This window comes from Ascaphus truei, chromosome 4 (assembly GCF_040206685.1).
Source record: "Ascaphus truei isolate aAscTru1 chromosome 4, aAscTru1.hap1, whole genome shotgun sequence".
Classification (NCBI taxonomy): domain Eukaryota; kingdom Metazoa; phylum Chordata; class Amphibia; order Anura; family Ascaphidae; genus Ascaphus; species Ascaphus truei.
The window spans coordinates 370,154,341-370,171,532 of record NC_134486.1 but is presented as its reverse complement, the minus strand read 5'-3'; the positions used below and the strand labels follow the sequence as shown (position 1 = coordinate 370,171,532).

At 40.5% G+C, this 17,192-nt stretch overlaps 1 protein-coding gene across 2 annotated transcripts in view; it reads left to right on the top strand.

Annotated features, from left to right (window-relative positions):
- NBAS (NBAS subunit of NRZ tethering complex) overlaps positions 1–17,192 on the top strand; it is a 682,881-nt gene that overhangs the window by 246,145 nt on the left and 419,544 nt on the right. For both annotated transcript variants that reach the window (XM_075598387.1, XM_075598386.1), the window contains exons 31-32: positions 1,622–1,734; positions 11,556–11,669. In XM_075598387.1, coding sequence (XP_075454502.1) covers positions 1,622–1,734; positions 11,556–11,669 — 227 coding nt within the window. The remainder of the gene's footprint in view (positions 1–1,621; positions 1,735–11,555; positions 11,670–17,192) is intronic.

Below are 17,192 nucleotides of genomic sequence, written 5' to 3'. Positions count from 1 at the left end.
ATAGACTAAGTTTATATTATTTCCCCTTATACATGTTAGCCGAGCTGGCAGTCGGATCAGGAAATCATCATACTGTATTTACCAAGACTCAACAAACTATTGTATATGCTCAGATATTACATTGTGTCGTCTTCCTGTAACATTTAGCTAATTTTTTTTTTTTACATTTATTTTACTTTTATGCTTTAAAGTTGCATTTAAGGGATTATATTGTTGTCCTTCTCAAAACAAGAATGTATACAATAGTTGTCCGGTTTAGCCTTTTGAAACCTTCTTTTCTGTTTGATGTAATTGATCTTGACAAGGTGTTGATAGCAATTGATTTTCGGTTTGTCCTCCATTGTCAAGAAGAAAAGCTTAACACAAGCAAAATGTGAAATGCATTAATGCATGAAATATGTAGGCAAATGTCAGAAAGGCAAGTGGTAATGGCATTGTCTTTAAGGCTGGAGAAGCCAGTTTTAGAATCGCTCACAGATCCTCCAATATTTTGCACATAATAAGTAAAACTTTGGTTTCTCCACTGGTTCTGTGTGGAGGTTCTCCTAAGCAATTCCTATGGAAGTCCCCTAACCTTACACATGTTCTGTTGATAGGTAAAGGGCCATAGACCCTGCAGTGCACTTGCTACATAGTGAAATGTAGAGTGTGTGCAATGTGTTGCATATCAGTTGGCCTACTCCATTTCTACCTTGGGTACTAAAATATTTAATTTTTATATTTTTGGGGGTGGGGAATGCCCTATGGTGATTATGTGTATATATATATATATATATATATATATATATATATGCAAATGTAAATACAACTGTATGCTCATCTGCATGTCTTAGGCAGGTCTGCAACCCCACCTTTCCCCATTATCACCCAGCACTTCCACTGCAGCAAGGGATTCTGGGGAATGACATGTGCAATGGTGATCCTACATGCATTTGGTTGTCTAAATTTTAATGAAAGTACCCAGAAGAGCACCACCTCTGACGGCTGCTTTAGACTACTGTACATCAAAATAGCCCCTAAAGCTACCTACTGCACACTACTAGTAGTCGAAATCATTTTTATGCATATATAGCACCAACCACACAGAGAACACTTCACAGTAGGCATACTGTATAATGACAATTTATAACACAACTTGATGAAGACCATTAGAAGTACTAAAAACGGCATATTAAATACACGGATGAGGCATCAGACTAAAACAAATAACTTTGGAATGGTGTCTTTCTTTCCAAAAGCAAAACAAATGGCTCAAAATCTGAAACACCAAAGATCTACCTGCACATACTGTACATGAATTGTCATTTTCCCTTTAAATAGCTGAAGCCTTATGCTCCAGTGCCCATGTTTATGAAGTAGGACTTTGCCCTCTTACGGCTTATTCACTTGTATCAAATTTGGTTTAATTCTGTCAAAGGTTTCTAGAAACTTTTCAAGGTTTAACAAGTGTAGCTTGGTTTTCAATGTAATAACAATGCATGTTTTATTTTATTAATAGTTTTATAGGTTGGTGGGAAATGTTGGGCTTGATGGTACAAAATTAACTCTGCGTCCCCACAAAAGCCAGTGTTTCAAAGGTATACCCAGGAACACGTGTGACAACTGACTGTCTCTCTTTCAGGAGCTGCTTACAGTTAATAGCTGACTGCCCCAGTAACGTTCACGAGGAACTCGATTTAATACGTTCACTTGGATATCTCGAAGAATTTGGAGTGAAAATTTTGCCATTGCAAGGTACAGTTGGTTCTTATGAAAATGTATCAAGAGGGAAATTAATTTGAAAAGTTCTTAATGCATATAAATCAGTATTTACATTAATGCAATAGGTATTGCAACTGGAGAGGAATAACCTGGCTAATATGGGAAACATCTACTGTTATATGCTACATGTATTTTCTCATAGTTCAGAACTGATTTATTAAAAAAAACAAAAACAAACATGTAGGATATTGCTTGAACTGCAGCCTTAAAAGCTCTCTTGCAGTGAAGTTGCAACCAAATGCTCTCCCATCCCTGAATGAAGCAACATGCGTCAAATAAACTCCAGTTACTAGAGCAGGGATCTTATAAAAATGCTTTGTGAATTACATGCCAAGAATTCGTAGGATGAAGCTTGAACCTCTCCCCCCACTAATTCACAATTCTCATTTTGCCTGAAGGTAACTTCACCTTTGAAATGTGACATACAGTATAGTTGAGGTGTGACATGTAACCCATCTGTGAGCTATTCTCTGATGTTGCCTGTGTGAGGGCCAGCAGGTTACCTTATCTTGATAGAAATGAAATTTCTCTGCTAGTATGCTTCAAAGTAAAAGCCATAAACACAATCCTGAAAAGAGTTTTGTCTGTGTATAATGGGATAAACATTAAGAAATTATTAGTGCTGCTGAGGGGGGGTTCTGTAGGCATGTTTTCTTTTGCTTTGTTTAAATGTCTTGAAAGGCAGCTGCCCTTATGGTGCAGGACTTCTTATTAGGTGATTCTGTTGTCATCTACCACAGGGTGTATGTGTGTGTGTGTGTGTGTGTGTGTGTGTGTGTGTGTGTGTGTGTGTGTGTGTGTGTGTGTGTGTGTGTGTGTGTGTGTGTGTGTGTGTGTGTGTGTGTGCGCGGTGGTTGCAGAGGCCCCACACACTGCCGCCCCGGCGTTTAGATTAAATGCCCCGGGGGATCGTGTGAGGCCTCAGCAATGTCTCCTACCTTGTATTCGGCAATGTGATGTCATGTGACTGACTGCGTCATTTCAGCCATTTTTCACCTACCTCTAAAATACAGTATGCTAGAACATTGGAGGGTCACTACTTTTATAACTGTTAGGCTCAACTGTTGTATTACATTGGGGATGATCCGGCTCTAAGATACTCCCCTCGGTTCAGGTTATTTATTATTATTATTTAAATTGCTTCCTTAACTTTATAGACTTTTTTTCTAGATGACATGTATTATAGGGTACTGTACTTGGCTGCTAAAAGAGTTTTACGGTCAGCTGACAAATGGAAATCATTTAATGATCCCCGCTCAATGAGTGTTAAGATGCTTGCAGCTGCAAAGGAAAGGTCACAGCAGAGAACAGCAGAGCTTTGTGTGAAAGATGGTCTTACGTAGGCTAACCTCCATTTGTTTAATGACCATATGAAAATGTCAGTACCCACACTACTCCCAATTGTGGCTCATTTGTAGGGCTCCTTGCAGGCATCCAGGCTTTATTGTCTTTTGCAGCAGATAATGTACGTTTTAATGGCATCCATGGTTTATGGCTATCTGGTGTAGTCCACATTTTTACTCTGAAGGCTACAAAATGCATTACATGTGTATACAGTCAGGTGACTATGAACATGTTGTAATCCTTTAGTTTGTGTCCCATCCACAGATGCTTTATATAAAGGGGCACCCAACTCCAGTCCTCAAGGGCCACCAACAACAGTCGAAGACTGCACCACCTGTGCTGAAGCAGGGATATCCTGAAAACCTGAGCTGTTGGTGGCTTTTGAGGACTGGCGTTGGCCACTCCTGCTATATGTAATTCTGCTCACTTATTTCAGAAATGATCAACTAAACGATATATGAAAGAATTATCCACTCATTGAGAACACAAACAGGTGAACACCGAAAAAAAAAAAAAAAATATATATATATATATATCAGTATTTACATTAATTGGGACCACTAAGTATCCACGCACACTTTTAGTTGTGCTACTAACTCTCACATTTCCACACCATTTATATCCAGTCCCACTCCACACACACCTTGTGTAAAGCACTGTATATATTGTGGGCTCTCCATTCATTTTTATTCACACTGATACACATACACACTCTTTCTTCACTTGCTTTCAGTAACCATTTAACACCTCTAGCCATAAAACACATCCACACCGGGGGAAGGAACAGCACAGATAACATTCCAAGAGACACTGTTTTTAAGTTTACCTTTTGCTTCATTCATTGTAACATCGCCGGAAGAAGAGATCAGTGTATCTCGAAAGCTCGCACAAATAAAAGCATTTTGTTAGCCACAGAACGGTATCATCTATTTATTTTTTTATTTTTTTGTTTATATATATATATATATATATATATATATATATATATATATATATATATATATTCGGTGTTCACCTGTTTGTGTTCTCAACATTTTCTCGGCTGAAGGAGTAGCTCAGTGGTAATATCACTGCCTTTGAAGTGATGAACCCGGGCGAATCCAAGTGTCTGCTTTACTTGTGACCTTAGGCAAGTCGTTGTCTCCCCATGCCTCAGTCAACAGCATTAGATTATAAGCTCTACGGGGCAGGAACTTGCTGTGCCTGAAAAATCCTATCTACAGCACTGCACGCTTTGTTAGCAATGTTTTCTTAAACAAAAATGATTCCTAGTAGTTTTGGTATGCTTTAATTAAAGTGCATTGTTACGCACACATACACAAAAAAATAAATATATATATATATATATATATATATATATATATAGTGACAAACGCCCCTCTTTTGTAGCGCTGACGTCTGTCTGGGCTCTTCACGACACAGTCTTCTCCGGTTAATTAGAGAAATAACAGGATAATACATAGCATTACATTGCTTAACTCAGGCTTCTGCCTGCTTTATTTTCAGCCCACTAAGGGACTGCAGCTATAACAGGTATTGGCAGGAGGCACTCCGTTATTAACCTTCAGCGGTTTACTCATATCTGTGATATAATATTTCACACACTGTCACTTTAAGAAACCAAAGAAATCATATAAATAAATCCTATCCCTTTCAGGGATCTAACTACATAGCATTATATGCCTCCCTAACTGCTGCTGGGCCAACTAACCTGGTTACATAGTTACATAGTAGATGAGGTTGAAAAAAGACGTACGTCCATCAAGTTCAACCTATGCTAAATTTAGACAACAGATGCTTTATTCTATATCTATACTTACTTATTGATCCACAGGAAGGCAAACAAAAAACCCCATTAAGGGGAAAAATTAATTCCTTCCTGACTCCAAGAATTGGCAATCGGATTAATCCCTGGATCAACATCCTTCCCATGTATACTTATTTGGTATATCCCTGTATACCTTTCCCATCTAAAAAGATGTCCAACCTTTTTTTGAACAAATCTATTGTATCTGCCATCACCATCTCCATGAGTAATGAATTCCACATTTTAACTGCCCTTACTGTAAAGAAACCTTTCCTTTGTTGCTGGTGAAATTTCCTTTCCTCCAACCTTAAGGGATGGCCCGAGTCCTTTATACTGCCCGTGGGATGAATAGTTCTTTTGAAATCTCCTTGTATTGTCCCTGAATATATTTGTATAGTTATCATATCCCCTCTTAGACGCCTCTTTTCTAATGTAAATAAATCTAATTTAGCTAGCCTCTCCTCATAAGTTAGAATGTCCACCCCCTTTATTAATTTGGTGGCTCTTCTCTGCACTCTCTCTAGTTCCATAATGTCTTTTCTTAGGATTGGTGCCCAAAATTGTACTCCATATTCAAGGTGTGGTCTTACTAATGCTTTGTAAAGGGGCATAATTATGTTTACTTCCCTTCTATCCATTGCCCGTTTGATGCAAGATAAGATCTTATTTGCCTTTGCAGCTACTGCATGACATTGGGCACTATTGCTAAGCCTGCTGTCTACAAGCACTCCTAAATCCTTCTCCATCAAGGATTACCCCAATATATCTCCATTTAATTTGTATGTCGCCTTTTTATTCTTGCATCCCAAATGCATAACCTTACATTTATCTATATTAAACCTCATTTGCCATTTACCTGCCCACGTTTCCAGTCTCTCCAAGTCCTTCTAAAGAGAAATTACATCTTGCTCTGATTCTATTACCTTACACAATTTAGTATCATCAGCAAAGATGCCAACCTCAAGGTCATTAATAAACAAGTTAAAAAGCAGGGGTCCCAGTACCGATCTTTGAGGTACTCCACTCACGACTTTAGCCCAACCTGAAAAAGTTCAATTTAGGACAACCCTCTGTTGTCTGTCCTTTAACCAGTTTTCAATCCAGGTGCATATATTATTACTGAGTCCAATTTTCTTTATTTTGTACACCAACCTCTTGTGTGAAACCGTATCAAAAGCCTTTGCAAAATCTAAGTAGGCCACATCAACTGCATTACCCTTGTCTAAATTCCTACTTACCTCCTCAAAGAAACAAATAAAGTTAGTTTGGCAAGATCTATCCTGCATAAATCCATGCTGACTATTACTAATAATTTTGTTTCCATTAGGTATTCCTGAATATTATCTGGTTCCCCAGCTTAAACAATACCCTCTCATTTAGGGTCACTAGATACAGCATAATAATATCCACAATTTTTAGACACAGCTTAACTGATAGATGGGGGACAACGTCCCCAGATTCCAAGCAATGCTTCTGGACAGTGCAGGTCATGAAGGGAGCGTCCTCCCCGAACTGGATACATGGGAGCAGCGTGCCCCAGCCTTCAGGCTCCAGAAGAGAGACTGAAAAAGTAACCCTCTCTGCTCTAAATACCTGTTCTAGTGATTAGGAGAGCAGGTGAGGGAAAAAAACAGAATCCCTAATCTCTGGCCTGGAGTTTCTATCCCACAGTCTCTGCAACTGTGAAACTGTGGAAGGGATCACTTCCATACTAAGGGGATCATGCAGTAAGCGGCGGAAAGGCACTTCTCGCCACTTTCCCGCCAAAAAAGCCTATCCGTATTCAGTAAGGGGCGAGAAAGTGGCGAGATTTCAAAAAAACGCCAGTTTGGCTGGCGGTTTTTTTTTCCCGCCGGTGGCGAGGCGAGAAGGCACTTTCCGCCTAAAAATGAAACATTTTCCGCCACGCTGTATTCTAGTAGAGGCGAGTAGCTAAGCGGGGCCTGTATCTCGGGAAGCAGGGGGTCCCCGGACCTGAAACCAATGCGGTTCAGCTCCGGAGACCCCCTGCACATGTACACTATGAATAAAAGTTGTTTTAAAAATAATTTTTATTGTGCTGATGTTTGCGCCGAGAAAGCAGCGGATCTCTCTCTGCTGCAAACACAACTCGGCAGGGGACGGCTTCTCGGCAGTTTCTCGCCAGGCAGCCATCTCGCCACCTGTTACTAGCCATTTTATCAAATGGTGGTGGTGCATTCATGCGCCAGGGATTCGCCCCTTACAGCATACAGACAGTTTAACATGCCAAAAACATGGCTAATTGCTAAACTGGCTAATGCATTTTTTCGCTGCTTACTGCATGATGCCCTAAGTCTGCACGTTCTTCTATAAATTTAGACAGAAAGCTGCCCATTATCCTGCGACTGTCTATGCCTCCCTAACTGCTTCTGGGCCAACTAACCTGGTTACATAGTTACATAGTTACATAGTAGATGAGGTTGAAAAAAGACGTACGTCCATCAAGTTCAACCTATGCTAAATTTAGACAACAGATACTTTATTCTATATCTATACTTACTTATTGATCCACAGGAAGGCAAACAAAAAACCCCATTAAGGGGAAAAATTAATTCCTTCCTGACTCCAAGAATTGGCAATCGGATTAATTCCTGGATCAACATCCTTCCCATGTACACATACACAGCTGAACCCCGTTATAACGTGGTGCTTGGGGTTCACATAATGAGATCGCGTTATAACCGGGATCGCGAAATGGCCGCGACTTTAGAATTACCCGGTATCTGCACCTCTCCTAATTTTGTTGATAGTCAATAACATCACATCAATCCTATGGTGTAGCAGCTAGAGAATCGCTATGAAGGGTCATGGGGTCGATGGGTTCGATTCCTGCATGGTTTCGTAAAATTATTAGTGTAGGGGGGAGGGGTGTGTATGTGTGTCCGTTAGCCATAAAGCATTGAATGTTATAAACTACAAACTAACTAATAACGCTCTCTATCAGCGCTTGATTCAATTGGCGAATGTGATGTGATATTCAACACTAAACAAAATGTGCGTAGTGTAACAAACGGTGAAAAACAGCTGCCAAGGGGACAGCAAACAATCGACGGTTCCAAATCTAACAAAACATATACATATACAAAAAGCTAAATCCCTGGCGCTAGTGAGTTAAAGTCCACAGTACCATGATCCAATAGACAGTCCTTGATGGAAAAGGCAGTCCTGGCAATGGGTGGGTTAACCAATACAGTTCTGAATAGCTTGGATAATCTTCAGAATGTGATCCAGATGGTCTCTGAAATGAAACAACAAAGACACACCAATTGCGCAGTATATAGAGAACAACAGCCCTAACTAAGATGGGAAAAACCCAAATTTACAAGATAAAATCTTGTTTGTTCAAGGGAGAGAATCTGTGCTGCGCTGCGTGTCCACCTCGATATCCACGAACCCCACGTGGTTGAACGGGGTGATTTCTCTTGTACTTGATGGCGCCCTCACGGATCCAGCATAAGCCGCCGCAACAAGCGTGCAGAGAAATAAAACACAGCCTAGTGTAATACGTAATTACACTTTATTACATTAAAAACAAACATACTACCAACACTTACAATTTGTAATGGTAGAAGGTACAGCCAACGGATGCCGTCCGCAGCCTGCTTCCACTCCGGCTAGACGAGGGACCCACACAATCGTGCACAACTCGCCGATTGATGACGTCAGCAGCGCAGGTCACTCTCGGGCCCCGGATGGGCTCAGCAGTGGATAGGCACACACGTGGGATACTAAGCTCCTCCCCCCCTGAGGAAGTGACATAACGTCACGAAACGCGTAGGGGGTCAGGAGCTTAGTATCCCACGTGTGTGCCTATCCACTGCTGAGCCCATCCGGCGCTCGAGAGTCCCAGGCATATATCCCTGAACCAGGAGCACCGGTAGTATCATTTTTTTTTTTTTTCATTTTTTTTTTTCATTGGTGTGCAGCTTTACAAGTTATTCTCTATACTCGGAGGCCATTTTGTTTAATTTCTGGCTAAGTATTTCAGGGTGTCGTACCTGCAATTTTAAGGTGGTTAAATTAAAAAAAAAAATATATATATATATACTGTATAAACACACATACACACTGTATATATACACTGTATTTAAAAATGCACCGTGTAATTACCACAACCACTTATAATAATTCAGTATAGAAAATACGATTTTCATTCTGTAGCTTTGCTACCTGTTCAAAGGGATTTGGCAACAGCATATACAGATGTAGCAGACATTACCACCCCCGGTAACACGATGCGTTGCGTTAATTGTGGCACTTTACATCACAGTAGGACCATTAAAAGCTATGGCATAATGCATGCATTATTTAACTCGTTATTCTGTGCGCTAGCGAGTGTAACAACATCTGCTACATCTGTATTAGTCTGTACGTACAGTGGAAGGAGCTGACTACAGAATATGTATTTTTGTCTGTGTCCATGTTTACAGAATTGCGCTCTTAATTGTATAGTGCCTTTTTGCCTAATGTCATAGCTTGTACTTACACAAAAATGCACTACCTAATGCAGTGATTTCCAAATCTTTTTTGTTTGGAGGAACCCTTGAAGTATTTAAAAAAAATCTCGGGGAACCCCTATCTGGCTGACACATATTAGGTTCGACAGAGGTTAGTCACAAAATGTCACACCTCAAGAGCCACCTCTATTTCCCACAATCTACCCATGTATTTCTCTCCCATCCGTCTCACTAACTCTCCCCCTCCCGCCTTGCATGTATTTATCCCTTGCGTCTCACTCTTACTCCCTCTTTTCCTCACTCACTCCCTCCCGCCTCCCTTCTTTCACTCGCCCCTACCTTCCGTCAATTACCTTACTCTCACTCAATCCACCGTACAAAATACATACCAAAAAACCCCACCCCCAGGGTGGGGGGGGGGGGGGTGGTCTGTGGTCCGTAGGAGGTATCCCTGAGACTGCTTCAAGGAGCCCCAGGGTTCCACAGAACCCAGTTTGGGAATCACTGACCTAATGCCAGGTTTGTGTGTGTTTGTGTGTTTATGTGTATATGTATGTGTGTGTATGTGTATGTATATGGGTGTGTGTGTGTGTTTGTTTAATTTATTATTTATTAAAAACAAAACATAAGAAAAAATGTATTAGACTTGTGCAGACACAAATACATACACACACATACACACATACACACACATATACATACATACACATACATACATTTGAGCGCAGGCAGCGGCGCGAAAAGATGATTTTCCTCATCTTCGCCACTGTCTGTCGGCTCCCCTCTCCCTGCCGTGCACGCGCCCAGCACTATAGAACGTGCCTAAGAAGGCTGATTAATAGATTGATTGAACCAAACTTTTTACTATAATGTTGCCATCACTTGTGTCTACAAGAGTAAACAAAGAAACCTCGATGCTAAACCAGAACGGCACATTATTTTGTTTTATTTCAATGTTTTTTCTTCTCATGAGCATGGGTCATTTTGTTAAATCTTTTGGCTAAAAAAATGAAAAGCCTGCAAACACATCAATGTAATCCTACACAGCAGGTTCCTACAATACAATTTTATACTTTGTCCTTTGTATTTCCTCCATTGCATAGAGAAAAGAGCAAACAAAACAATGCTTGTCTATCTACTTGCTCTCACTCAGCTACAGTTTGTAAGTGTGCACCAATTAATGTTCCTCTGGAACAGTAGAAAACCTGTATTCATAGAATACATTTTTGTTGAATATTTCATATTTATATACAGTAGGCTTATGGAGAACTCGTAACTTGTTTGCAAATCGTTACCTTGGGAAACTTCTGATAGCCTAAGTTTTCCTTCTGTACATTCCAGTTTTGCATACTGATTACTTATTATACTTCTACCATTTCTGCCGCTTAATTTGCCTTCATTATTTTCTGTGTGCACAGCACTGTGTTTAAGCATCTGTATCCCTCTCTCTATTATTGTCTATTTGGAACATCTGTTTCTATGCTGTGTCTTTTCCAGTTGTGATAAATGTCTACCATTCTACTTTTGAGCCTGATTGTATGGAAATCTAAGGATCTATTGCCCGGCAGCTTAACATGTGCTGGAGTTACTGCCAACAAATCTAGTCTCCATTTCTGTTTGGGTGTCTTGGGAGAGAATATCCAGCAGTAACTGTGTGCTTGTGAGAACTCTTTCAGAATGGCAGCTCTTTTAACAAGTTGACAGCTGCATGGCAGAATGTATTGATATAAATCTTTACTCATCACCTCAGTGCTGGGGGTACTTGCATGCGTACGTTTGAGAACTGTTCTGCACTAAATATATTATTAGCTGTCTACAGTGGCAGTTCTTTCCTCCATCTCTTAGGTGCTGTTTGTTGGATAGGTAAAACGTGTGTGTGTGTGTGTGTCTGTGTCTGTGTTACACACGTTGGATACCTCTTGATGGCTAACTGGATAATTCTTTACAGATGTATTATTTATGCTTGGTATGCGTGCATTTTGTTATGCATCTCATACTTATTTATCGTGTTTAATCTTAATTTTCTACCCCAGAGTTTGCAGTTTATTGGTCTGCATTGTTTTGAATTTCTGCATCGAGAAGAACTATTTTGTGACCATACATGTGCCCCTAAAGTAATTGTTTTGTTTATTTTCTTTTCTCTTCTCCCTCCGACCCCTCGTCAGTGCGTTTGTGCTCGAATCGCCTGAGCCTCATCAAGAAGTGCATTGCTCAGTGCGCAACTAGCTACAAGCAGTCTGCAAAACTCCTGGCACTTGCAAATTTGCTGAGAGTTGCAGGTAAAATCTTTTAATCATTGAATGGTAAACTGTGCTATTTGCTATTTGTGTATCACTTGAGATCATACAAGCGGATTACGTGTATATGTGCTTGCTAAGAATATATAAACTTTGAGTATGTCAATAATAAACATCAGCCACTTTAAAGCCACAATCCACCTACTCCACATTTTTTTTAAAGTTTCATTTCATATTTTGAATGGGGGGAGCGGGTTCTTTGGAGTTGAACTATGCTATTCAAACAAATTCCTCAACGTGTACAGTAGGTCTCTTCTAAGATAGATGTACAAAGTAGAGTTCATTTATTGTAACAGCGAAGGACAGAGGAGAAACAAAGGTGACCTGATGAAAGGTCCATGTGGGACCAGGAATGTCGTTTCTCCTCTGTTCTTGGCTGTTACAATAAATGAAGAATTACATTGTGAACGTGTGGGTAGAGCTCTACTTTGTCCCTCTGTCTTAGAGGAGAACTGCACTTTGAGAAATGTGTTTGTCTGTGTTGTGTTGGCTGCACAGGCAGGATTCTCCTCGCCTGAAACGGTTGCCCCACACTTTGGAATTGTACTATTTGAACCGTGCTATATACAACTCCACGGATCCCTGTTTCAGAGAGATGTACCTTTTGTATTTGCAGCTTTTTTATTATTTTCCTTTTCCAAATCGGTATGGCCGTTGGGTCAGCCCACACCCACAGGTCAATAGGAGGCTTGCAATAGCAATTTCCTATTGGATGTCCCTGGAAGCGGTTTTTTTTTCAGTTCACTTGCAAATACAAAGGTAATAGAGGGTTCACTCAGTCAAATTATGAAAAGGAATAAATGTCAAAATGTGGGAGGGGGTGGGGGATTCCCATGCCATTTAACTCACAGGGTGTCACCTCAGCAGTTTTCAGCAGGTCGCCTTCCTAGTTCTAAGGACCTTATTCTTTATCTGCCAATGGAGCCGTCTAGGATGTTTTCACCCAACAATTCCCATTGAAGTCTAAGTGGATTTCTGGCTGTTTTGGCAAATATACTGTGGACCTGTTAGTTCTCCTCCTCCTCCCTTATTACACTCTTTCTCCCCATACTAACTAAAACTCCCCACTCCCAATAGCTACTAGTGGGAGAAAGAAAGTCGCAAAACTTGACTTAATCCTTTTAAGAACCAACACATTAACCATATCCTATAAACCATTATAGTACTCAATAACATATAGATGATATACATAGCCTTATCAATTATTTGTTTTGTAGGGTAGTATGTAATAATCTGTATTACTACTTTTCTGTATCTCACTACATAACATACTTTAACATTTGGTTGGGCATGGCTGTAGGTGTTATGGTTTTCATAGCCAAGCCAATAGTTCAAACTTTATGTATGCCAGATTTGAAATTGATTCTCTTAGCCCCATTTTCAGCAGACACGTGTCCATATAATAAATACAATCATCATAATTACAAGTCACTTTTAATCCGGAGACAGAGACCACTGACACGTCTGTTATAAATATTTATCAGATGGGAAGTACCAACACATGGATTGCTTCCACATTCAGAACTTTGTCTTTAGTATGATCAACTTCATAACTTCACAAGCAACTGGAGGTCTTTGTTACACTTTTGCGGGTTTGCAATTCCTTTGTGTAATATTCTCCTCAATCTGCCTCTCTAGAGTATAAGTGATATTTATACTTTGATATTTAGAGAACCTACAATCATTGGGTGCTGTTTTTTTTTTTTTGTTTTTTTTTTAAAATCTAAATGTAAAGTTTTCCATTTTCCTGGCTTTGTGATAACAGCTTTCAATGATTTATTGATAACTTGGCTAATCTCTGCATGCCCATACAATTTACAACACGTCTGCATTTCCCCAGGACAAATACATCTATTGAAACTGTGCAAATGTATTCATGCCACATTTAAGTACAGTAAGCATTAAATAACATACTGCAGTATTTTTCCAAGTGTTACCTGTGGCACCGCTTAGTGAATCTGTGTGATAAATATGATTTAGCTCATTTGCATGCTTTTTGAAGTGAATCTTCTATGCTGGCACTTACCATATGAAAATTTCTCTTGGAGTAAATGATCTTGTTGGTAACGGAAGTGCACTCCCTGAAGTGACGTCACTGCTGGCAGACGAGGCCGTCGGCTCTGCTGGCAGCTCGGTGTGCATCATCAGAGGCCTCCCGTGCACGGCGCGCATCTGCAGAGGCCTCCCGCGCATTGCACGCATGCGCAAGGCCTCCCGCGCACGGCACGCATGCGCAGAGGCCACCAGGGTACATGGCACGCATGCGCAGAGGTCTCCACGGAGCACACAATGCAGAGGACTACAGCAGCAGCATAGGGCAACGCACACACAGAGACACACGCACACACAGAGACACACGCACACACAGAGACACACGCACACACAGAGACACACGCACACACAGAGACACACGCACACACAGAGACACACGCACACACAGAGACACACGCACACACAGAGACACACAGAGACACACGCACACACAGAGACACACGCACACACAGAGACACACGCACACACAGAGACACACGCACACACAGAGACACACGCACACACAGAGACACACGCACACGCAGACACACACGCACACGCAGACACACACGCACACGCAGACACACACGCACACACACGCACACACACGCGCACACACACGCACACACACGCACACACACACACACACGCACACACACACACACACACAGAGACACACACACATACACAGACACACACACATACACAGACAGACACACATACACAGACAGACACACACACACACACACACACATACACAGAGACACACACACAGAGACAGAGACGCCCCCACACAGAGAGACAGAGACGCCCCCACACAGAGAGACAGAGACGCCCCCACACAGAGAGACAGAGACGCCCCCACACAGAGAGACAGAGACGCCCCCACACAGAGAGACAGAGACGCCCCCACACAGAGAGACAGAGACACACCCACACAGAGAGACAGAGACACACTCACACTCACACACACACAGACACAGACACAAACACAAACACAGACACAGACACAGAGACACACACACAAAGACACACAGAATTGAGTTGGTATAAATATAGAAATGCAAATAGCTAAAATGGGGTGTGGGGAGTGCAGAGCACGCACGTTCTAAGTCAAACTTCTTTGCGTTTTGTCACTGAAATTGTGTTTTGATTTTTCATTGAAAACATCACCATCACAAATACAATTTCTGTGACAAAAGACAAAGAGGTTTCACTTAAAATGCGCGTGGTCGACACACACACTTTCTTTATATATCGGGGAATGAACAATAACATAATTTTACCAGAGTAAAAACTGATTAAGGATTTTTAGCCGTGTGGCTAATACTACATTAATTAGCATGTTCACAGTCATGGGTTAAATGCTATGTTAGAAATGCTAGGGCTACTCAATGAGTGGGCATTACAGTATAACGTATATAGACTGTGACTTAATAAGGTTGAATACCAAGAAAAGTATTTGTATGCAATTAAAAGAAAAAAAAAAAAAATATGTAGTAGTACAAAGATTTATTGCCAAGAATTGTACTTTAAACTGTTCGCATACTGGCCTTCTGGGTTGTATTTGTTGGCTTATTGCACCAATGCGTTCTAGTAATAATTGCCTGTAGAACTCTTAGATAAATTCAGTATCTTTTAGCTGTAGCTCAGCTGTAACTAATTTCTTTTGTGGCTGTGTGCGCCTGGTGCCAAAGGAAAGACTAAACTATTGATTCTTTCTCTTTTAGTGGAATCTTGTTGCTGTGGGCTCGATAAGTGCAATTGTTTACTTTTACAAAGTTCTAGGAAATGTTTACTGCCTTGCAACTTAATTTTCACAGTAAAATTGGCAGTCTTAACATTTTTTTTTTATATAGCTACATAATTACGTTCGCACTGAAATACAAAGTATTGTCCCCTTTTCATTGTGGAACATGACCTGCTTTTCTGAGGGCTGGTAGCAAGTTGATTCAACTGAGGAATGCCAAAGCATTCGCACTAAACATTTTAAGGGTTTATAAATATTTCTAAGGAAGCTGAGGACATTAATAAGTTGATTAAAATAAAAATAATTAAAAAAAAAAAAGAACAACCCTTGTTGCCTGTTGCGAGAATGCCTCTTTAAAAAGGAGCATGCGATATCCTACGTGTTTGTTTTTTAAAGTAAATTAGTTCTGTGGTATTAGATAATACTTACTACTTTTTTTTTTTTTTTTTTTAGCCAACTGGATGCCATTTTAAATTAGTTTTTTTTTCCCAATATTTTTTTTTTATTATTTTACTTAAATTAACATCTTACTATATGTACAATTTTTATAAAGGAAAAATATTTCTACATCTATCTTGGTAAAAACAATTATCTTCATAACAATTTTTCTTTGCTAATTTCTGTATGTTACATATCAATGTAATTTTTATATATAAATCTCTTTGGATTCTTTTAATTTCAAATTATTCTTATTTTTTTTATTTTTTAACATAGAAAAGATGAAGAAAAAGGATAGATAAAGATGGGGCCAGAGAGGAGAGGAAAGTAATGGGAGTGGGAAGGGAGGGAATGCTTAAGGGCTAAAAGGTAAAAGAGACAAGGGATAACAATCAACCATGATCAGGATTCTACCTAAAAAACGGAGGCCACAGTTCCCATACCTTATAGAATGAGTTTTAATATACATGAGCATCCTTTGATTTCTATAGCAGATTGTAGCACATCCCACGCAGTGCAAGATCTTTGCAACCCGTTTGTGTTTGTGATAATTGGTTGCCAATATCCCCAGCAGTTTGAGCGGCAAACTGTAACAATAGATAAGGTTACCCTAGTAATATAAGAATACCCCTGACCTTACACCTGCTGTACAGACTAAAGTTTCTGAATGTCATTAAACTTAACATGGCAAAAACAGAGCTCCTCATACTTACTCCCAAACCTGGCCATACTACCTCCTTCCACATTACTGTTGGAAGAACTATCATTCACCCAGTAGCCCAAGCACGCTGCCTAGGGGTCACACTCGACTCCTCTCGCACATTCTCTGCTCCACTGCAAAATCTCTGATACAGACCCTCATTCTCTCCCGTCTCGACTACTGTAACCTCCTGCTGTCTGGCCTTCCTGCCTCTCACCTGCGTCCCCTACAATCTATCCTAAACGTTGGTGCCAGAATCACTTTTACTATTTCCGAAATCCACCTCATCGTCTCTCCTGCTGAAATCACTCATCGCTTCCTATCAAATCCCCCACCTCACACTCAATTCTCCTCCTCACTTTTAAAGCTTTGCACTCTTCTGCTCCTCCTTACATCTCAGCCCTAATTTCTCACTATACACCATCCCAACTCTTGCGTTCTGCTCAAGGATGTCTTCTCTTTACCCTTTTTGTAGCTAAAGCCCTCGCCTACCTAAAACCTTTCTCGCTGACTGCCCCACACTTCTGAAATACTCTTCCCCTCAATATCCGACTAGCACCATCTTTATCCACATTTAAGACCCACC